The 23146-nt window shown below is 36.6% G+C and overlaps 1 protein-coding gene and 1 long non-coding RNA gene across 6 annotated transcripts; one reads left to right on the forward strand and one right to left on the reverse strand.

Moving 5' to 3' along the window:
* Nucleotides 1-7304: 7304 nt before the first annotated feature.
* LSM6 (LSM6 homolog, U6 small nuclear RNA and mRNA degradation associated) lies at nucleotides 7305-12477 on the reverse strand. 5 transcript variants are annotated; one of them, XM_026698121.2, is made up of 4 exons: nucleotides 12375-12477; nucleotides 10632-10745; nucleotides 9457-9570; nucleotides 7305-7527 (listed from the first exon to the last, which is right to left on the reverse strand). In XM_026698121.2, the coding sequence occupies exons 2-4, from the start codon at nucleotides 10723-10725 to the stop codon at nucleotides 7493-7495; spliced, it is 243 nt and encodes an 80-aa protein (XP_026553906.1). In that variant the 5' UTR covers nucleotides 10726-10745; nucleotides 12375-12477; the 3' UTR covers nucleotides 7305-7492. The 5 variants fall into 5 exon arrangements, with proteins under 5 accessions (XP_026553906.1, XP_087792206.1, XP_026553905.1 ...); XM_087936080.1 differs by having other exon boundaries at nucleotides 12275-12405; XM_026698120.2 differs by having other exon boundaries at nucleotides 12234-12387.
* A 43-nt stretch (nucleotides 12478-12520) lies between these two features.
* LOC148125420 (uncharacterized) lies at nucleotides 12521-20573 on the forward strand. The gene is made up of 2 exons (XR_015744101.1): nucleotides 12521-12713; nucleotides 17942-20573. It is a non-coding gene; the product is annotated as an uncharacterized LOC148125420 (long non-coding RNA).
* The last annotated feature ends 2573 nt before the right edge of the window (nucleotides 20574-23146 follow it).

A 23146-nucleotide genomic window follows, 5' to 3' on the forward strand; every position in this document is an offset into this window, starting at 1 on the left:
CTGAGAATAGAACCTGAGAATAACACTGGCTTAATTGTTTATATCTTATTTATATTTTATTTTAAAAAATTCCATTATTACAGTTAAAGAATACATTATACCCAAGTATATACAGACATTGTCATGTTTATACAGTAAGTCCTCAGTATATCATGGATTAGAATGTAGAAATTAACCATATTGTTGATTAGTTGATTCAAACTTTACATTACAAAATTAAGTAAATTAAATATTTTAACAATATAAAATTTAAATCTCTGACTTGCCAACAATTAAAATATTGTAAGATAAATGTTAGTTTCCAATAACCTCTTTGTAATACTTTGGCTGATGTTCAACATTTATAGACGTTAAAAATTGTATCTCTGATTTCAAATTTTTTACTCCAGACACTTATATTCACCTTGCTGTGTAATATGCACTGATATTGAAGTCATTCTTAAATGTTGTTAGCCTTCAGTTGTGACTATATTTTACTAATTTTTCAATTGCTATATATTCTCCAGGTTTAATCTCCCAGTCTTCAATAATACATTTATTTTCAGACTTCCAGGGAAGAAATGGCAAATTGAAGACAACTCCATAAAAATCAGAGCCAATGACCATGGCGGAATGAAGAGCTGGTGAGTAGACTGGGCCTTCATAATTCTTTCTGGACAAGGAATCCACAATTCCTTTCTGGACATGAGATCATCCACAAGTGCTACAGACAGTTGCTTCCTGTGAACAGAATACAAGACAACAGTGTCGAATGGGTTTAGAGGTCTGGGAGACAAAGGAATATCATCTTGTTCAACCAATGGTTATCATTTTTAAGGAAACTAGCTTCACATTCTTTTTTTCTAATTATTTATTGAAATTGCTTCTTAATAGCTTTTCAGCTATTAGGAAGCCTTCTATTGACAAGTTTTATAGCACCAGGAGAGTTTCCTTCAATCCTTAGCAAAAGAAGTTTTAGATAAAATTTTAAGAACTTATTTTATGGAATAGGGAATAGCAAAAGGATGATTAAAACTTTGATTTTAGGAAGATATGGTCTAAGAGTCCAGATAACTTTGGAATAAGATTTTGGAATTAATTTTAAAGAATCCTTTCCACTGGAAAATGTTTTTGCTTTAAATTCATTAAAAAAACTAAGACTTTAAATATTGGACACTAGAGGGAACTAGAAGTAACTAAAGATTACAATTAAAGGAAAAGAAAACTCAAATCAGACTAATGAAATAAAATATTTCAACATTGGACATATTGAACAATGAATGCAGAAATTAATTTTAAGAGTGTCTGCCATTATAAATGCACAGTGTTTAAAAGTTGTTATGAGAGAATAACATGCCCTGGTTGAGACTGAGTTGAAAGTGGGTTTGAAAATAACAACTACACAAATTACATGGAAAAAGATATTACATTGAACATACAAAAGAAACTAGAAGAGGTCTTAATAACTAAAAGGGATATTCAAATGATGAACCAAGAGACTGACCTGGAAAAAATGAAATCAAGTTCTGTGACCTTATTTGAAGGAACTAAAGAGCAAGACTGTCTAGAAGTGAAAGGAATATAAAGTTAGGTTATTTGATCAAGATTGAAATAAGTATGTTGTTATCTATGGTAACTCTTAAAAGACTTTTGCTAATATCAGGAATAAAATGTTTTATGCATTTGTTTATTGGAAGAAGAGACCATTTGTTGTATTTTAAGAAAAGTGATAAATTACTAAAATTGTTTATATTTGTGATGAAAGGGAAATTATTTCTTAATATTTTTATTTATTTTTACTATATTATTTTTTGACCCATTAACTATGATTTCCAATTCACATAGAAACAGCCAATGGCAACTAAAATCTCATTCCTGACTTCTCTCCAGATCAGGGCTGTTAAACTCACAGCCTGTGGGCCGGATGTGTCATGTGCTGTCCATGCCCATGCCCGGTTTAGTGAAGGGTGAAATAGTACCAATATGTCATGTGATGCCACCATGATGACATGAGTTTGATACCCTTGCTCCAGATCTTCTACTGAGTATGGGCTAGGCCAAAATACTTACTAAACAACATATAGCAAACACAGAGCACCAGTTGAATCTAGCTAGGAACCCAAACTTTGATAGTAAACCCGTCAGGTACTCTGCCTTCTCTATGGCATAAATAACGTTGATATGCCTAATCATACAAAGACCTTTACTTTGGCACAATGTCATGCCCCTTCAGTTGTCCTTGAAAGCCTATCAATAAAGCCTACCTAAGCACAATTTATGAGGTATCTTTCAGAACCAGCTCCCTGCCCAGTTTATGGTCATTAGCCACGTTCACACATACCTATTTTTAAAAAGGGAGACCCTAGTCTAGTAGAAAATTTACAGACCACTCTCACTGTGTTGCATCACCTGTAAAGTCATGGAATCAATTATAAACCAATCCATCACCCTACATTTAGAACAAACTTTCTAACAAGCAGTTTGGTTTCAGGAAAAATTTGTCCTATAATCTGCAACTCCTACACTGAAACACTTGGACCACACATCTAGACAAGGGTAAAGCAATAGATGCAATTTACATAGACTTCTGCAAAGCTTTTGATTTAGTGGTGCATGACAAGCTACTACTGAAACTTAATTCTTGCGGCATCTCTGAACCCCTGCATAAGTGGATAGCCCTGTTCCTGTCAAACAGGCAACAAATGGTCAAAATAGGGAAGGCCCTATCTAATCCAGCACCAGTTAATAGCGATGTCTCCCAAGGCAGTGTCTTAGGACCCACACTCTTTCTGCTTTACATCAATGACCTATACGACAACATTAAAAGCAGCTGTGTTCTCTTTGCTGATGATGAAAAATTATTTAACACCACCGACAATGTTGCTGCCCTATAAAGCGACCTTGACTATGTGTCAGAATGGTCGCACAATTGGCAACTCCAAATTTCAACTAACAAATGCTTTGCCCTATACATTGGCAAAAAAAAAATCAGAATACCAAATACAAGTTAGGAGAAACGATCTCGTAGATGACCCTCACCTAGGAGTACTTATCTCAAACGATCTAAACCCCAGAGCTCACTGTAACAGCATTGCCAAAAAGGCTTTAATAGTTGTTAACCTAATTTTGCAAAGCTTCTTCTCCAGCAACATTCAATTGTTAACTAGGGCATACAAAGCCTTTGCCAGACCAATTCTCGAATATAGCTCATCCGCCTGGAACCCGCACTGTATATCGGACATTAACACAATTGAGTGGGTTCAGCGGTATTTCTCGAGAAAAGTACTCCACTCCTCCACTCACAATAGAATTCCCTATGCCTCCAATCCAGGCTTGAAATTTTGGGCCTGGACAATCTAGAACTGCGCCACCTGCAGTCCGATCTAAGTATACTACACAAAATTGTCTGTTACAATGTCTTACCTGTCAATGACTTCTTCAGCCTCGGTCACAATATATGGGTAAACAACCACTCCAAACTCGATTGCAGAAAATATGACTTTAGCAACAGAGTGCTAAAGTGCCTTTTGTGGAGGGGCCTGGAACGCCCTATCTGACTCCATTGTTACAGCCTCAACCCCTCACAGCTTCAACCTCAAACTGTCTACCGTGGACCTCACCCCATTTCTAAGAGGTCCTTAAAGGGGATGTGCATAAGTGCACCAGCGTGTGTATCATCCCTGTCTTACTGTCCCCATTTACTCCTTGTTCTTGTTTATTTACTCCTTGTTCTTGTTTATGTTCATACTTATACTTGGGTTATCTCGTACATGTTTGACAAACAAATAAAAATAAATTTTAAAAAATTCCTTACCCAGAGACAATGCCCCTATGGCTCTGGACACATAGAAAAAAGAGAACATGTGCTTCTCTAGTTCAGGTACAGAGATATTCATACTAGTCTTAGCTCACCATCACAGGTAGTCTTTGACTTAAAACAAATCCTTTAGTTGTTCAAAGTTACAACAGAGCCCCTCCCCCAAAGTTCCTTATGACCTATTTTCAAAGTTATGGCTGCTGCAGCACCCTTGCATTCACAACTGACTGCAGGGACACTATAGCATCTCCCCATGCTTTGTAATTTGATATTTATTTATTTATTTGATTTGTCAATTGCTTACAAGATAATAGGTATAAGTATATACATAGTTATGAATACATGAAATGGGTACATATAAGAAAAATAAAAGAAACAATAGGACAGGGATGGTAGGCACGTTGGTGCGCTTATCCACGCCCCCTAAAGACCTCTTAGGAAAGGGGTGAGGTCAATAGTAGACAGCCTAAGGTTGAAGTTTTTGGGGTTTGGGGAAGAAACTAGAGTCAGGTAGAGTATTCCAGACATTGACCACTCTGTTGCTGAAGTCGTATTTCCTGCAATCAAGTTTGGTGCGGTTAACCTTGAGTTTGTATCTATTGTGTGCTCTTGTGTTGTTATGGTTGAAGTTGAAGTATTCATTGACAGGTAGGACATTGCAATGTATGATTTTATATACCATACTTAGATCAGACCGAAGATGGCGTAATTCAAGGTTTTCTAGGTCTAGAATTTCAAGTCTGGTGGCATAAGGTATTCTACAACGAATAGAGGAGTGGAGAACTCTTCTTGTGAAATATTTCTGGACTTTCTCAACTGTGCTAATATCAGATACGTAATGTGGGTTCCAGACTGATGAGCTGTATTCGAGTATTGGTCTAGCAAATGTTTTGTATGCTCTGGTTAGTAGTGTGATATTACCAGAGAAAAAGCTACGTAGGATTAGGTTAACAACTCTTAATATTTTTTTTGGCTATGTAGTTACAGTGGGCTCTAGCACTTAGATCATTAGAGATGAGTATTCCAAGGTCCTTTACAGAGCTTCGATCATCAACAAGATCTTGACTATTCAGCTTGTATTTTATTTGCTGATTTTTTTTGCCAATATGTAAGACAGAGCATCTATTTGTTGAGATTTGACGTTGCCATTTGTTTGACCATTCTGATACATAGTCAAGATCTTTTTGAAGGGTAGCAGTGTTGTCTGTGGTATTGAACAGCTTTACATTATCAGCGAAAAAAACGCAGTTGCTCTTAATATGATCACAGAGGTCATTTATGTAGAATATGAAGAGAGTTGGTCCTAGAACACTGGCTTGGGGGACACCACTATTGACAGATACAGAATTTGATAGGACACTCCCAATTTTGACCATTTGTTGTCTGTTTGACAGGAATGCTTCTATCCAGTTATGCAGTTGTCCAAAGATACCATAAGATTTTAGTTTTAGGAGTAATTTGTCGTGTACCACTGAATCAAAGGCTTTACAGAAGTCTATGTAGATTGCATCTATTGCTTTGCCCTGATGTAGTTCATATATTTTTGCAGTGTAAGAGATGCAGATTACAGGATAGTTTTTTCCTGAAACCAAATTGTTTATTGGAGAGTAGGTTGTTTGTCTCTAAGTGGAGGATAATGGATTGGTTAATAATTGATTCCATGACTTTACAGGTGATGCAGCATAAGGAGATTGGTCTGTAATTTTCAGCTAGGCTGGGGTCTCCCTTTTTGAAGATGGGGATGATTGTGGCTTGTGACCATAGGCTAGGCAAGGAGCTGGTCCTGAAAGATTTTTCAAAGATTATGCTTAGAGGTTCTGCTATGGCAGTGGATAGCTTTTAATACATAGGGATGGTTTTAGATTGCGTAGTGCTTTTTCAACATTGTCTTCTGTAAAATCGATATGTATTAGATCATTGTAGTTGTCTGTGGTTCGGCTAGGAAATACTGGGCATGATCCATTGCTGTTTACAAATACTGAGCCGAAGAATGTGTTAAAGATGTTGGCTTTAATGGTGTCGTCGTTGCAGTCTTTACCATTAGGTCCTATCAGGGGTATAATCTTATAATATATAATCTATAATTATAATATATAATCTTCCATATATTAATCCCTTATGTTCTTCTATACCAAGGGTCTTCAAACTTGGCAAGTTTAAGACTTGTGGACTTCAACTCGCAGAATTCCTGAGCTAATATGACTGGACTGGAGGAGGAATTCTGGGGGTTGAAATTCACAAGCCTTAAAATTGTCAAATTTGAAGACCCCTGTTCTATACCCATCTAATGTTCGTTTAAATTTTTCAATTTATGTAACTTTGCTTCTCATAATTCTTTTTTAGAGTTACATTTTCATTCTTGATGTATCCTTTATGCTTTGTTAATGAGTATCCCATCTTCCTTATGCTGGTCTATAATCAAGATTCGATTTGATTTGATGTTACATCTGTTTTTTCTTATGAAGAAATATCCTTTTAGTCAGGAATCAGGCAATGTAGACTTATGTAGTCACAACATGAAACAATCTTTGTGCAGCATATCAAATGTTAAGCTTACATTTATTAAAGATGGTGTTGTGCTTCTTTATATTATAGTGCAAATGCAAATTACATTCCTTGAGCTAGGTATGTATTGTACAGAAATTTACAAGATCTTAAGTCTTAAGGTAATTGAGTACTTTACTAAATACATATAATCACATGTACAACTCCACACTTACTTTTAAGTGTTCAGAGTTTAAAATCACAAAATGTTTGAAGGAAGGACTGCATACCATTGCTTCTCAACCCTGGCAACTTTAAGATAGGTGGACTTCAACTCCTAGAATTCCCCAGCCAACACAGCTAGTTGTGCTGGCTGGGGAATTCTGGAAGTTGAAGCTCTTCCTTCTTAAAGCTGCCAAGGATGAGAAACACTAGTCAATATAGTTGTAGTTAGCCACAATTAAGATTTTAAAAATCTCAATTTTATTTTGTCTTGAAGACACAATTAGAATATTGACTATGATTTAAGAAAACAAGAAAAATGGAATTATAAGGTTTTCAAGCTGATGGGTTTTATATTAAACATCAAGACTATGTCCTAGAATGTGAGGCAGTAAGATTTAGCCCTTAAGCCTGCTGAGGAGACAAAAAACACCCTCCTGCTTATCAAGATTGAAAGAGTTGTCAAGATTCTGCAAAAATAAAGTAACTTCTCACAAATTGTGATGCTCACTTCTTTCTGTCACATTAAGTTCTGGATTTTACTTCCATTGCATTTTTATTGTTATTTCCACCTCCTTCCCTCCTTTTAATATGTTTATTAGTTTGTAAGTCAGCAATTCCCCATATCTTTTTTCTAAAATTGGGAATGTTACAGTACCTATCCAGTCACTGAAAACTCAGATCATCCTTCCCACTTTGGCAGTCAAAAAGATTTAAATGTGGTTATTCTCCAGCTTGTAACTGTTACCATCTGAATACCAGATGCTGTTTTAAGATAACTTTGAAGATTAAACAAATCACACTATTTTCCATTTTTTTATTTCTTTCCAAATTATAATACAAATAATGTTGGAACAGGAAAATGTTCCATTTTGTTTTAACATTTAAAAAACAACTTTTCCATACAGGTTATACAACTTTAGAACAGAAGGCAAAAACAAAACATTTATTAAGAAAAGTTAATATGAAATACTCCGTCTTCAAATAGGCTCACATTCTCCTCTTCTGTGTACTTATATATAACACTGTGTAAGAGGAAAAAATAATACATTAAACAAACTCATGATAGACTAACAATAATTACTGTAGCTATAGTTCACAAATTATTTATTACCACTGAGCAGGAATATAACAAGAAAAAATTAATTTTTGAGAGACAGAAGCCCAATTATGAAACTCTCCTATGCGATGGCCCTAACGTTGTCTTACAGTTTATTCCAGGCTTAGACTGTATCTAAAGTGCCTATTATTTTGTTTTCATTTTTTAAAAGAACTTTTTAAAAAATATTTTTAATTACTGCCATTAAAACATTGCTGGTTCTGTTAAGATTATTTTATTCAAGACTTTAAATAGGGAGTTTATTGTAAACATCTCAGGACTCCTTTGGTGATTATAGCCCAGCATAACAGGCAGAACTGTTTATTTTTATGGAAAAATGTTTTGTACTACTGAAAGAAACCATAACCTGCAGTCCCAAGAGAGGATGTGATTTGGCCAATGGAAGTCTTTGCATGTGATTTGGCAGCACCAGGTTAAGGATGAAGAAGGGAGATAGGAAATATAGAAGTTTGTATCTTTTTCAAATTTATATATTTACTTAAAAAACAACCAAAATGACCTAACATGCTCATCAAATCTCTTTCTGCCATGTGAAGTAATTAAAAATTTCATTTTATTTATTACATTTTTATGCTGACCATCTCCCCTATAAGAAGATTCTGGGAAGCTTACAAGTTATAAACCAAGTAGAAAAATATTAAAACTACATAAAGCTTTTAAAACTATACTGAAACCAGGGAAGGGATTGGATGGAGATGAAGTCTTTTTAGCCTGTCAGCCACCTCCAGATGTAAAGGTTCTCAGGCCAACCAGCAAAGCCAAGTTTTAATACCCTTCTGGAAAGCCAAAAGAGTGGAAGCAGTTCCCACCTCTGGCAATAGGGTATCCCACGCGGATGAGGGCCATAATGGGAAAGGCTCTTTTTCCTCAAACCTGCCTGCCGGAATTCCTGCAGACAGGATCCATAGCAGGCTTCTTCCACTAGTGTGAGTGAGGCAGAGTAGTCCCATTGGGGAGAAATGGCTACTCAGATGGCCTGAATCTATACCATGTACGTTTTTTTTATGGTAACAACCAGCACCTTGAATTGGATTCAGAAGGAAACTTGTGCAGTCGCAAAGTTATATGTGCAGCCCTAGGCATTCCCACGGATTGTGTGTCACTGCATTCTGCACCAGCTGCAGTTTCTGAATACTCTTCAAGGGTAGACCCATGTAGAACATGTAATCCATCTCGGTAATCCAGCTGACATATGACTAGGGCATGACTGACCATGCAAAGGGCTTCATGATCCAGATAAGAGTGCAACTGAGACACAACACAGTTGAATAAAGACCTTCCTAGCGCAACTGTCACCTGCTCTTTGAGGAATTGTGAGTTCAGGAGGACCCCCAATGTTGTGTAATAGATCTTCTGGAGTAGCGGAACCCCACTCAGAATTAATTATGGTAAACTACTGGATTCTGATGTCTCTTTTGTATCCACAACAACTTGTGTCTTGCCTGGCTTCAACTATTGTTCCCCATCAAGTATTAACATGTTCCCACTGACATCTTCATCTTTTCCCATCCTTAAACTAACTGAAGTTGAACTTAAAGAAATCCCAATTTTCCTATTGATTTTCATTTTTCCAAATCTAAAAAAATAATGAAAATTTCATGAATCTTCTTGAACACTGAAACAAATCAACTTCCCAAAAGCTAGACAAATTGGAATTACGAAAGGAAACAAAGTTTTAAAAAGTAAACAGGAAAAAGTGCAGGGGTAAATATAAACACACACACACACACAAAACCACTCTTGCATATAATACATTATTCATTCAAAAGAATTTTAATACCAATAAAGTTTTAATTGGATAATTAAAAGCTAGTTTTTTAATAAACATACTTACCATTATTTCCTCTGATGAAGGCATCTCCATATTTATTTTTCAATTGTCCATTTACATACTCTTCTGTCTGTTCTAGAGCAATATTCATGTAGCCATCCAAGCAGGCTAGTACACCTAGAATTACAGCCATTCACATATTATAATGTAATCTTCCAAACCTAGTATTGTTCTAAAATTTAATCAGAGATATCGTTATACTATATACAACTAGTGAGAATGAAAGTTAGTTATGCACAACAGCCAGTCCACCTTTATCTATCTAATACAATGTAATAATAGTCTGCCAAAGAAATTAAGGATATTAAAATAAGAAAAGCTTAGTTACAAATAGTTAACACCATTACACCTGTCCATATCTTTTCACCTTTATAAACTATCCTTTATATTACGTCCTCACGTTAATTTATATACCACCTTTTGTTCTTTAAATTTCCTTTTTAAAAAGAATCTCACTTCTAATAAACTATTACTTTCTTGATTATGAGCCATTTCATCATCTTTTATATATGTTTTGCAATTCTATCCTCATGTATTTTTTCTATATGATCAAACTACCTCAAAATAATTATTTCATGCACATTTCTATTTACATTCAGCAGTTGCATTTTGGACCCTATCTAGTTTTATTTTACATCACTTATTTTTTAAATAATACATTTCAACTGCATTCGTTTTAGCTTTCTCTTGAAATACACAGCTGTTACTGCCTTATTAACCAAGCAGGCAGAGCCATTTTGTTTCCTGACATTCATCAAATTTAATCAAAAATATATGAGAAACAGTATCACTTTCCCAGGCACACTAAACAAACTAATCCTCCACACGTTTTATTTTATTCTCAATTTATACTTGGAAGCCATCTTTTGACAAATTAAATACACAGGTACAGGTAGTCCTCAATTTAGAATCACAACTGAGACCCAAATTTCTTTTTTAAGTTGGGGTGGTTGCAAGTCAAGATAAAGAACATCATAATATATATAAAATGATTCACATGGATAAATTTTCCTTCTTCATTCACAATGTCACAACTCCTATAAACCTAGAATTCAATTTTGATTAAGAATTTTTCAAGAACAGGCTATTTATTTAAGGATGATTGCTATCTGTCTATTTCATTATTGAAAGAATACAAAAATCTATCACAGTTGGAAGATGAAGCAGGAAGAATATACCTCGGTAATCAACTCCAGAATTTAATTTTACAACAACTGGTCTTCCTATGATTTGCTTCAAGAAATCACTTGGAGTTTGTTTTCGTAGGCTCATTTTGGTATCTTACAAGTGCTCTATGGAAAAGCAGAAATAGGAATCTAATATTTGACAAAAACATAGCTAACTTTAAAAAAACCTTATATTTATAACTTCAGCATTAAAGTACTAGTCACCACACGAAAGCATTCTACTCAATATATCATCTAATATTTAAAGCAGTACTCTACACGTTGTCTTCATATCTGTTGAATACACAGCTAACTCTACAGCTGAAAACATTCAAAACTGTCAGGCAATTCTATATGCAATTTTTATACAGAATTATTTGATAATCAATATGTTCACTAAAAAAAACAACCCTCCAAACTTCAATATTTACATTTGATCTTGGTAGGTTTCCTAAAATAACATTAAAATGTATCCCTAAATAAATCCAAAGTCTGTGTGTGCAATTCCAGACCCATATAATTTAAGACTAAGACAAATTGAAATCACTTATATTTGACTAAGTTTGTATAGGAATGCCCTTTTTAATTCTAAATTCTGTGTTTAGCCAGGGGGCTAGTAAAAATGATATTTATTCTAAACATGTAAGGCAGAAGTGGGCAACCTCTTTATATTTAGGATCTACATGTTTTTTCAACCTTTAAGGGCCATAAGAGGTATAGCACTGACATCAGTTGAAATAATTAATACCTTACTGCTATGTCTCTTGGGATTCTTAAAAGACATTTTTAAAACAGCAGTAAGTATGCTAGAGATCTTGAAGTATCCTTTTTCTTCTTTAACAAAATTCCAGAATCATGCAGCCAAAACTCTGCATTTCACCATCTAATTATGATAGTGAAATTTTATAAACTTCTACGTGGCTTCAAAAATAACTGATCCGGTTCCCCCCCACCCCCAAAAGGTTACCATCCACAATGTACACAGTTAAAAGCTACAATATACTAGGATGCACTTGAATTCCTGGAGTCCCGCAATCCAATATTCCAGTTTATCCTTTTCCTCCAGCATATTCTTTGGCTCAGATTTTCTCCTTTTCTAACCTACATTTTCTCCTTTTGGTTCCCGATCATACCAAAGCACCTGCCTCCTGTGTCAGCTGCCTTTTTTCAAAGCGTTTTGCAGCTTCTCCCAACGACGATTATTATTATATTGTGGAGGGAGGGTCGCCAGGCAAGAGAATGAAGATGCAAATATCTCCGAAGACAGAAAAATAGCAACAAAACTCCCCGTTTTTGCTGAGCAGCGTAAACGCAACCTGGAAGAACTTGAGCAGCGAAAGCCACCCGCCCCCACGCTTCAGACCCGCTAATAAATGGGAAAATCGCGTTCAAAACGAGCCGCTTCTGCGCGCCGTGAAGGTTGCTTTGCACCCTTCCCGAAGGTGCCCGGCGGGAAGAGCGACGAAGCCTCTCCCGTCCCTTCTAAGCGCCCGACCGGCGTGCCCGAAAAAAGCGTCGGCGCCGAAAGCAAAGGAAGCAGGAGGAGAAAGGCGAAGCTCAGCGCCTGCGATCAAGGGCCGCCCTCGCCGCCATTCAGGAACTTGCGGAACCCACCTGAACCGCCCCCGCCATCTACTACAGTAGGGGTCTCCAACCGTGGCCACTTTAAGCCTGGCGGACTTCAACTCCCAGAATTCCCCAGCCAGTGTTACATACAGCCTTCGGTTCATGCCTTTCCCGCCCGCCTCCACTCACCCGCGCTTTTTCCACTTCTTTAATCAACTCAAGACAATCCTCCCGAACCAAGGATGATGGGCTGCTCCAAGGACCAATCAGGGCTTCCCAGATGTGTGCTTCCAGCTACGGTGGCCAAACGTGGCCAAAATCCTTCCCGCTTCTGTGTCTTGAAAGAGGTTTCCTGTTTGAGGTCGCAACGGGAAGCTTAACGCAGGACGTGGCTCCTGCTGTGCATTTTATGGAGCTTTTCTTCCTTCCCAATTAGCGTGCACGCATGGGGATCGGCGCAGGTTGTTCTATTAGAAAAGGCAACAAGCTAATTCACAGTTGTTTTATTTAATTCAGTGGATTGATTAGGTATGAGCTTCATGAAGTTAAAGTAGAAAGTAAGAGTTGCGGTTTTGTATTGTTGTGCGCTTAAGATGCAAATATACTCAGATAATGTTACAGTTGATAACATAATTTGCTGATTTTACTAATTGGGGTGTCAACTGAGATCTTTATAGGTCCAGAAACAAACTGATTGAAATATCATGGAGTCTTTGTCCTTTCTTAGCAGCCATATAGATTCTCATGATGATATTCTGTAATCTGGTCTTGGTGCATTCCAATGATGCATTCCACCACTTACTTGCTTACTTACTTTATTTATTTATTTGTCAATTGCTTACAAGATAATAGGCATAAGTAAAAACATAGTTATGAATACATGGATACATATAAGAAAAATAAAAAATATATAAAAGAAACAATAGGACAGGGACGGTTGGCACGTTGGTGCACTTATGCACGCCCCCTACAGACCTTTTAGGAAAGGGGTGAAGTCAATAGTAGACCGTCTAAGGTTAAAGTTTTTGGGGTTTGGGGAAAAAACCAGAGTCAGGTAGAGTATTCCAGACATTGACCACTCTGTTGCTAAAGTCGTATTTCTTGCAATCAAGTTTGGTGCAATTAACCTTGAGTTTGTATCTATTGTTTGCTCTAGTGTTGTTATGGTTGAAGCTGAAGTATTCATTGACAGGTAGGACATTGCAATGTATGATTTTATATACGATACTTAGATCAGACCAAAGGCGGCATAGTTCTAAGTTTTCTAGGTCTAGAATTTCGAGTCTGGTGGCATAAGGTATTCTACAACGAGTAGAGGAGTGGAGAACTCTTCTTGTGAAATATTTCTGGATTTTCTCTACTGTGCTAATATCATATACGTAATGTGGGTTCCAGATTGATGAGCTGTATTCGAGTATTGGTCTAGCAAATGTTTTGCATGCTCTAGTTATTAGTGTAATATTACCAGAGAAAAAGCTACGTAGGATTAGGTTAACAACTCTTAACGCCTTTTTGGCTATGTAGTTACAGTGGGCTCTAGCACTTAGGTCACTTGAGATGAGTACTCCAAGATCCTTGACAGAGTTTGGATCATCAACAAGGTCTTGACTATTCAGTCTGTATTTTATTTTCTGATTTTTTTTTGCCATATGTAAGACAGAGCATTTATTTGTTGAGATTTGAAGTTGACATTTGTTTGACCATTCTGATACACAGTCGAGGTCTTTTTGAAGGGTAGCAGTATTGTCTGTGGTGTTGAATAGCTTTACATCATCAGCGAAGAGAACACAGTTGCTCTTGATATGATCACAGAGGTTATTTATGTATTTATATTACAGGGTCCATCTCTTTCCTTTTTCATCTTTTCCAGCGTTAGTGCCTTTTTCCAGATATCTGAATCGTAGCTTAATGCAGTTAAGTAATATAACCTGAATCTAGTCATTTGTGACTCAATTGAGAGCTCTGGTTGATTTATTCAATGCTCCACTAGCTGGTTCTCTTGTCTGAATGAATGAATTCTTTATTGACCAAGTGTGATTAGACACAAGGAATTTGTCTGTGGTGCATATGCTCTCAAGTTTACATAAAAAAGATACATTCCTCAAGAATCATAAGGAACAACACTTAATGATTGTCATAGGGTACAAATAAGCAATCAAATCATACTAGGGTACAAGCAACAAAGTTACAGTCAGGATGGGTGATAAGAGTCACGAGAAGATTAATAGTAATAGTAATGCAGATTTAGTAAATAGTTGGACAGCATTGAGGAAATTATTTGTTTAGCAGAGTGATGGTGTTTGCGAAAAAACGGTCCTTGTGTCTAGTTGTTCTGATGTGCAGTGCTCTGTAGCGTTGTTTTGAGGGAAGGAGTTGGAACAGTTTATGTCCAGGATGTTAGGGGTCTGTAAATATTTTCACAGCCCTCTTTTTGACTCATGCAGTATACAGGTCCTCAATGGAAGGCAGGTTGGTAGTAACTGTTTTTTCTGCAGTCCTAATTACCAGTTTGCTTCTGGTGTTAGGAGTCTTCCCCACTACCAAAATTCTCCTTCAGAAATCACCAGGAACTTTACTAGAAGCATGCAGCTTTTCACTAGAGAATAAACATTAAGATTAAAAAGTAATCTGAAAATGGGAAGAATTTTGACCTGCCTCATCCCTCCAACTGTCAACATTCTTGGGTACTCAATAGGTACAAAATATAATTACTATGGTCAATGCAAGTTACCAACGCCTGTACAAAGGGAGCTGCATGCAACCTGCAGCGGTGGGTTAAAAAATAGATGCTCAATTCTGTTATAATGTCAGCATTGTCTTGGATACCCACCAACCCATCACATTTGACATTTATCAGGAAGAAGTTATATTTTCTGTTATGGTTTTCTTAGGTAATTGAATAAGTTTTTGGTGGCATCTATATACCACCAAACTATATACCAAAAGGAGGAGGAGGAGATACAAGTAAACATATCTTGATTGTTCTTAATTTTCAATTATCTGCATATGATTTGTTTTCTGTTACATAATGAGCTGTTCTTTTCATGTATCATCTGAATATCTTTCTTGTTTAATATACAACTTCCACTTTTTTAAAAATAGTTCCTTTGACAAGCAAAGCAGGAAGTCTACTCCAAGTGCTGATATGTCTATAAAGCATGCTTCCTAGAATAAGGGTGTCAAGGGTACACAAAAGAGACAAGCAGAAGGAAAGAGAAACAGAAATATACCTTTGGTATGATTAAAATTCTTTTTCGTCAAAGAAAATTAATCTTCAGATTGAGGACACAAATTTCTAGAAAGGTCTCTTGTATAAGCTGTATTGAAATGTTTTTCATCAGAGGAGCATAAAGTCATTGGAGGCAAGCATCTTCTAGTGACCTAGTTCAGTCCTTCCTTACAGCCACCTAATAGCCAAGTCTGCATGAGATCCCCAGTGCAGTATAAAGTCTTCCACTGTTTCCTATATTTAGGCATTATATCTCCTATGGAAATGTGCCCTCAGAACTGTCAGTTCTTCATCGAGAAGAGACTTTAAAGTTATTAGTAACCTTGTATAACAAGAACTTATATTTGTATGGGAACCTTGCCCCCTAAACAACTAAAACTTGTTGAATACCTTTCTGTAAAATAAGTTTTGGAAATTCTAATTAATGAAAATGCTACAAGTGAGTTCAATCTTACTTGTAAAGGACAGGAATAAACACGTGTGTAACACATATAAAATTGCATTAATTTAAAATATAAATACACTGTTCAAAAAAATAAAGGGAACACTTAAACAACACAATGTATCTCCAAGTCAATCACACTTCTGTGAAATCAAACTGTCCACTTGACAATCAATTTCACATGTGCAAAAGGAATAGACAACAGGTGGAAAGCATAAACACTTAGCAAGACATCCCCAATAAAGGAGTGGTTCTGCAGGTGGTGACCACAGACCACTTTTTAGTTCCTATGCTTTCTGGCTGATGGTTTGGTCACTTTTGAATGCTGGCAGTGCTTTCACTCTAGTGGTAGCATGAGATGGAGTCTACAACCCACACAAGCGGCTCAGGTAGTGCAGCTCATCCAGGATGGCACATCAATGCGAGCTGTGGCAAGAAGGTTTGCTGTGTCTGTCAGCGTAGTGTCCAGAGCATGGAAGCGCTAGCAGGAGACAAGCCAGTACATCAGGAGGCATGGAGGAGGCCGTAGGAAGGCAAAAACCTTGCACCAGGACTACTACCTCTGCCTTTGTGCAAGGAGGGACAGGAGGAGCACTGCCAGAGCCCTGCAAAATCACTTCCAGGGGGCCACAAATGTGCATGTGGCTGCTCAAACAGTCAGAAACAGACTCCATGAAGGTGGTATGAGGGCCCCCACAGGTGGGGGTTGTGCTTACAGCCCAACACTGTGCAGACATTTGGCATTTGCCAGAGAACACCAAGATTGGCAAATTCGCCACTGGCACCCTGTGCTCTTCACAGAATAAAGCAAGTTCACACTGAGCACATGTGACAGACGTGACAGGGTCTGGAGATGCTGTGGAGAATGTTCTACTGCCTGCAACTTCCTCCAGCATGACCAGTTTGGCAGTGGGTCAGTAATGGTGTGGGGTGGCATTTCTTTAGGGGTCCGCACAGCCCTCCATGTGCTTGCCAGAGGTAGCCTGATTGCCATTAGGTACCAAGATGAGATCCTCAAACTCCTTGTGAGACCATATGCTTGTGTGGTTGGCCCTGGGTTCCACCTAATGCATGACAATGCTAGAACTTATGTGGCTGGAGTGTGTCAGCAATTCCTGCAAGATGAAGGCATTGATGCTAAGACCTGGTGCCTTTTTTAGTGGTAAAAAAAATAATAAGACAGGGTCTTATTTTCGGGAAAACACAATATTAGTCTTCATGCTATTCTCTATGTTAGTTTTCACTATGAATTTTTATTTTGTATTCAGAAAATATTACAATGTTGAAATATTAAAAATATGCATATTATATTTAAATATCCTGTATATTCATTTTTCTACCACTGCTTCTACTCTCAGTACAAATGGTACAGCCAAACCTTGCCTTAATATAGCTATATAACCTTGCTGTAGTTGTGCATTGTTTTCTTAGTAACATGGAAGCCATGTTCTTATCTTCATATTTTCACAATGAATGCTCTCCCAGCTCAGACTTCTGTGGCAGAGTTACAGCCCTTGATTCAGAGAACTGACAGTGATTTTAATATTAAAGGATATATGGTAATTTTAATATATAGTGAAGTCGTTGGTAACAAGGTAGAAAGTGGATGAAGAGATGGAATGGCTGGCTGGGTAATTGCTTGTTTCTTCTTTGTGCCTTAACCATTAAGCAAGTAGAAACTGCAGATGGTGATAGACAGGAGAAAAGTTTGATTAATTATTTAATTAATAATTAAAATAAGGAAAGCCATTCTCTGCATCCAGGTGGAAGAAACAGTGTAGCAGGTTGGAGGAGCAGATCTAACTTTGAAATCTAAAGCCATTAAAATTAATGTTGGAAGCATGATAAAACGGAGCATGATACTAACAATGGATCCTTATGGATTATTCTATTAATGTTCTGGTACTTCAGGACGGGGAACAATCACTGACTGACAGGGCTAAAACCTTGGATATAAAATAATAATATTGCACTACCCTAAATATGGAATTACGATTTACATCATGGATGATATTAACAGTTATAATGCCCTTTCTCCAATTATTAATTCAACTACCAACCAGAATGTTTTCTCTGTATCCATAGAATTACAGAATATTACCATCATGGATATTTACAAGCTTCCAAAGGACAGTTGGCCAGATTTTGTCTTATCAGTGCCTGCGGGAGACAGTATAATCCTTGATGATTTCAATATTCACCACACATCTTGAGACTGTAACCAATGTGATGAAAATGAGAGTAGATTATTCAATTGGATGGAAATAAACAATCTTACTCTTAAATATGATAATAAAGATAGGAGCACATTTCATTCTGCTTGTTGGCAAAAGGATTATTCCCCAGATCTTTGTTTTGTTTCCTCTGGAATAGTAAAAATCGTAATCTCAAATCCAGAGATAGGTTTTGAACAATTTCCCACGCAGTCAGCGTAGCCCTATAATCTACAGAATAGAACTCCCAATCCCAGCAACTAGGTCCATTCCTAAACCTCATTGGAACTTCCAGAAAGCAGTTTGGAATACTTAGGCCTAGCACCTACAGATGGATCAAAGCAGTCCCAAAGAATTGCAACACCTTTGTTGACTTAATTAAATCTGCAGCTAAAAGAAACATCCCCAGAGGCTACTGTAACGATTACATCCCTAGATGGAGTGAGGAGACAAGTCGCTTGTGTGCCGAGTTTGAATACTACATTAATCCAGAAAAAGCAACTGAATTGCTGAAGTCCCTGGACAGAGCCAGAAAATGTCCAGGATTGTGGAAAAGATAAACTTTACCCACTCTAGCAGGAAAGGCTGGTTTCTTTTATTTGAAAATTGGATTCATCATCCATATTGCTGAGAAAGCATTCTATTATCAATATGGAATCCATAGCTAACCATCTTGTCTCTACTTCAAGGACAACAAGATATAAGAAATTTGCCAGACCAATTAGATCTGAAGTTAGACTGTTGAAGCACTGATATATAGAGCATTGCTTTATTTATACTCATGCCCATTTACACCAGAAGAAGCACAGAGGGAGATGGTTCTTTAGAAAATGGTAAAACTGCAGGATTTGATGGCATGTACTCAACTACTGAAGAACTCTGAACCAGCAATTAAATGTTGGCTTGCTTCCTTTTTTAGTTTCATACTATACTCAAGATGGCTGCCTCCTTTATTCAAGAACAACATTATTGCAATTTGGAAACCAGAGAAGAATCCAAACCTTTACTCTTTTCTATGTTACCTACACACTTCTAAAAAGACTTGTGTTAAACAGAATAGCCCTAGCAGTAGAATCTGTAACCCAGGTAGAACAAGCTGAATTTCACCCCAAATGTGAAATAATTAATAATAATAATAATAATAATAGTAATAGTAGTAATAATAGTAATAATATCATCATCATCAAGGGAATGTTAAAATGAAAATCTTATTGTGCACTCATTGCTTTGATTATTTACACATATCTGTTGAGCCAAATATATTGGCTGTAAAGCAAAGCACCTCATCTTGAACAAAATTTTCAGTTTGCTATTAGAAAATATTTGTAGAATCTCAGGAACATGATTTCTCTACGTTAGGGAAAGTTAAACCTTTTCATGTAGTAGAGATGGTTTTGATGTGGTTCTAAAAGAGTTAACTCTTTTTAGTGCATATATTGGTTGTTCATGAAAACAAGATCTAAAAATATAGTAGCATCTTTCATTGTTTTTATTTCAATGTCTAACCTGTATTAATATCTTATTAAGATAAGTAAAAATAAGAGTTAAACTTATTTGGTTTTTAAAGGCTCATGTAAAGAGGAAATTTAGTAAAGAACTCACAACCACACTCATGGGTCCAGAAACCATATTATTAACATTTATCCTAGCACTAGGTCATGCACTATCCTAATCTAATGACTAATGTTAGGACTTTCTTGATAGACATACACAGAGCAGAATAGCATTCCTTTTACTATTTTGCCAGGAAGCATGCATCAATAAACTGTAGAAGATACGTTGAACCCCTTGTTTTAAAACCATGCATGAATGGATTTCTATCCTATTTGTTCTCTCTTTTTAAAAACATCCTTCTCCCAAGAACATTTAGATCATAAATGTATATATCTGGCAACCATCTCAATTTCTAGGAAATTTAGAGTAAAATCTTACACTTGCTTATGCAGTTTTTAACCATTATTAATGAGATTTAATAGTTATTGCTATACATACACAACATTCGTTCTAAATCTCCAGCAAGCATGCAAAATATTTATGCTTAAAAATCTTAGGACAGAAATGAAAGATAACTTAATGTGATGAAAATGTGTGAGGTTGTGCCTTAAAAACATACACTAATGTGTGCTCATACTCCCAAGATCTTCCTTTTCAGAATCATAGATAGATTTAGCATATAGCCGTAGCTAAATACAGCATATGTGCACAGATCCCATCAAGGAAAAGAAAATGTATAGTGTTAGTAAATTACCTTTGATATAGGTAATGTCCATCCTTCAAAAACTGGAAAAGAATCTCTGCAAAACGTGGGAATGCTTTCTATGTAATCAAATCTGTCTGTCCAAATTGTGCAGATAATATGTAAATATATAAATGTCAAATATATTGTACAATCAGTTGTTCTCCAGAGTTATACTTAAGGTCACATCTGTTCTGCGCATTAAAAGTGCTTATAAACCATTTTTATATCAATGTGCTATTTGACTAAAGGATTATATGCTGAAGAACGTTGCATCTCTATCATCATTTATATTTCTTTATATTTTATTTTATATTTCCATTTTTAATTTATTATGAATTTTTCATACAATCAATTGTTCGGCCTACTTAACTTCCTCTGAATCCTCTGTGAATCACTGTCATTTAAAAAAGAATTGTCAGGGTTGATAACATGCCCTCTATTATGAACTCTGGTGAGTGTAAATATGGTACAAACATTCTCAAAATATACACAGGATAAGTTCACATCACTAATTTATTACAATGGTAGAGAAGACTATAGCTGGCTCTGTAATTATTATTATTCTATCGGTCTCTTCCTTGAAAACACATTTATTCAGGTTCACTGGCAAGAACTTGGCAGGAATTCCCAGATACTCAAATCATCATGGGCTTTAGGTTTGAATTCAGCTTAAAGCTCTTGATTATACCACTAGGTATATATCAAAATAAGAATATTTATTGCATATTAGAAATAAGACCCTAAAATAATAAAGCATTACCTTCTATGAATGTGTACTATATGTACTTTCATTTCTGTACTATAGTTTAATTCCAATGCTGCTTTCTCCTTTTCTTGTCATGGATCAAAAACTTTGGTCTATAGTTTAATCCCTGCAGAATCTTGACAATGATATAAGATGACAATACAAAATCAGCGCTAAGTTCTGCCAACATTCATATAGCTCATGCTTTACTAGAAGCAGAAGTCTTCTCAGTATTCAGATAATCAAAATGCAACCAAGCTTTATTGGTCCTGTGGATGCTGTAGAAAAGTTAACTAAATATGATTAACACAAAAACTATATTGCTATACTTATTAATAATGATATAGCAGCATATTTTAGCTCAGGGTTGAAATGAGTGGTCTCTGAGCTTAGTTCTTTTCTTGCAGACATTTCATTATCCAAACTAGGTAACATCATCAGTGCACTTATTAAAAAGCTATAATCGTGGCCTTAAATTCAATGCAATTAAAAATAACTCAGTAATTACTCACAGCATACACTTTACTTTTTCATTAAGCAGTATTCTTGCACCATGGATATTCATTGTTTCATATTCATTGTGATGAAATGAGCAAAAGGAATTGTGTATTATTTCCATAGCTGTGAATAAAACGTAGAGTCCTATAAATTAAGCCCAGCTCTTGGGCATATATTCATAGACATGTGGTTTCCTTATTATTTGTCATTGCGTTCTTCTGGGGTGCCCGTTGAACTGCCCAAACTAACCTGTCACCCTGGATTTTCTGGTGGTTTCCCATCCAAGTATTTTTAAGTTTAACCCTGCTTGAGATTATTTACTTAGCAGGGAAATTGTTAGGATAGCCATCTATATTCCCAAGGCGAAGTCTAGCCAATCTTTCCAAATTGGTCAAAGTGGATGAAAATGTGAAATATTGTAAACATGCATCTTTTATGTGTTTCATAATCCTTTGGGGATGTATTTATTTGTTAAATTTAAATAGCTGCTCATTTCACATATGTGGCTTTGGGTGACAGTGAAAACTAACAAAAAGGAAAACGCCTACAATAACTTGTCAAAATGTGGGAGAATGCCAATCAGTAGCCTAGTACCAGAACAATCATCTCACAAGCTCTGTACCTTCATGGGATCCCAGGTCTGATAGTAAAGCCATGTTTCAGAGTCTTCCAAAAGGCCAGTAGAGTCAGGGATGATCTTACCTCTGGTTCCAGTGTAGAAAAGGGCCTCCTCCTGGGTCACATCAGATAAAACTCATTAGTAAGCCGGACCCAAAATGTGCTTCTTGACCTGATGAGTTAGGTAAATGTAACCAGTCAGAAGCAGTTCTTCAAATAACTCAGCCCCATGGGTCTTTATAGGTCATAAAAGCACCTTGATTTGAACCCAAAAGCAATCTGATAAACAGTTCAGAGAGCAGAGGTGTAATGTCTGTCCATCTCAGAGCATATGTAACTGTCTGAATTTTGCAGCTTCCAGATGCTGTTCAAGTCAGCCCAAGATACAGTATATTATAATAGTCTTCCCATGGAAAGCATAAGTGAGTGAGAGTAGAACCTCACAATTCAGGAACAATGGTCATCCTAGACATGACTGTCACCTGCTCCTTTAACAGGAATAGTAAGTTGAGAAGGTTGATCAGATTTTGAACAGGATCTGGGGCAGAGCTACCCTGTCCAGTGCTAAAGACAATTAAATTGCTGGATCCTGAAAGTCCAAAATCTAAAACCAACGCTGGAGTCTTGCCAGGGTTGAGTCAAATCCTGTCATTTCCTTATCCAAATCTCACAGCCTTCAGGCAGGACATTAACATCATTGTTTAATTTCACCAGGATGGAAATATACACATGGGTATCATTAGAGTATTAATGACATCTCACATTAGCAACTAAGGACCTCACCCAGAAGGTTTCCATTGATGTTAAACAGAAAGAGAGTACAGTATCCTGCTAGCAGTGCTCTGTGAGATCCTACATAGTAGGAACTGAAGGTAAAATGTCTCAGTCCCAATCAACAAACGTGGACCTGTCTACCGAGAAAGGAAAATAACCGGCATAATACTACTCCAGCCACCCATCTCACAGCTGTTCTAGAA

The sequence above is a fragment of the Pseudonaja textilis genome, chromosome 6 (genome assembly GCF_049901715.1).
Source record: "Pseudonaja textilis isolate UNSWEBS1 chromosome 6, rPseTex1.2, whole genome shotgun sequence".
In the NCBI taxonomy this organism is placed as follows: domain Eukaryota; kingdom Metazoa; phylum Chordata; class Lepidosauria; order Squamata; family Elapidae; genus Pseudonaja; species Pseudonaja textilis.

Coding starts and splice junctions, on each gene's coding strand:
- LSM6 (XM_026698121.2), bottom strand. CDS start 10,725: ATGAGCCTACGAAAACAAACTCCAAGTGATTTCTTGAAGCAAATCATA. Junction 9,571..10,631: donor TTCTGGAGTTGATTACCGAG/GTATATTCTTCC, acceptor CTGTAATTCTAG/GTGTACTAGCCTGCTTGGAT. Junction 7,528..9,456: donor CTTCATCAGAGGAAATAATG/GTAAGTATGTTT, acceptor CCTCTTACACAG/TGTTATATATAAGTACACAG.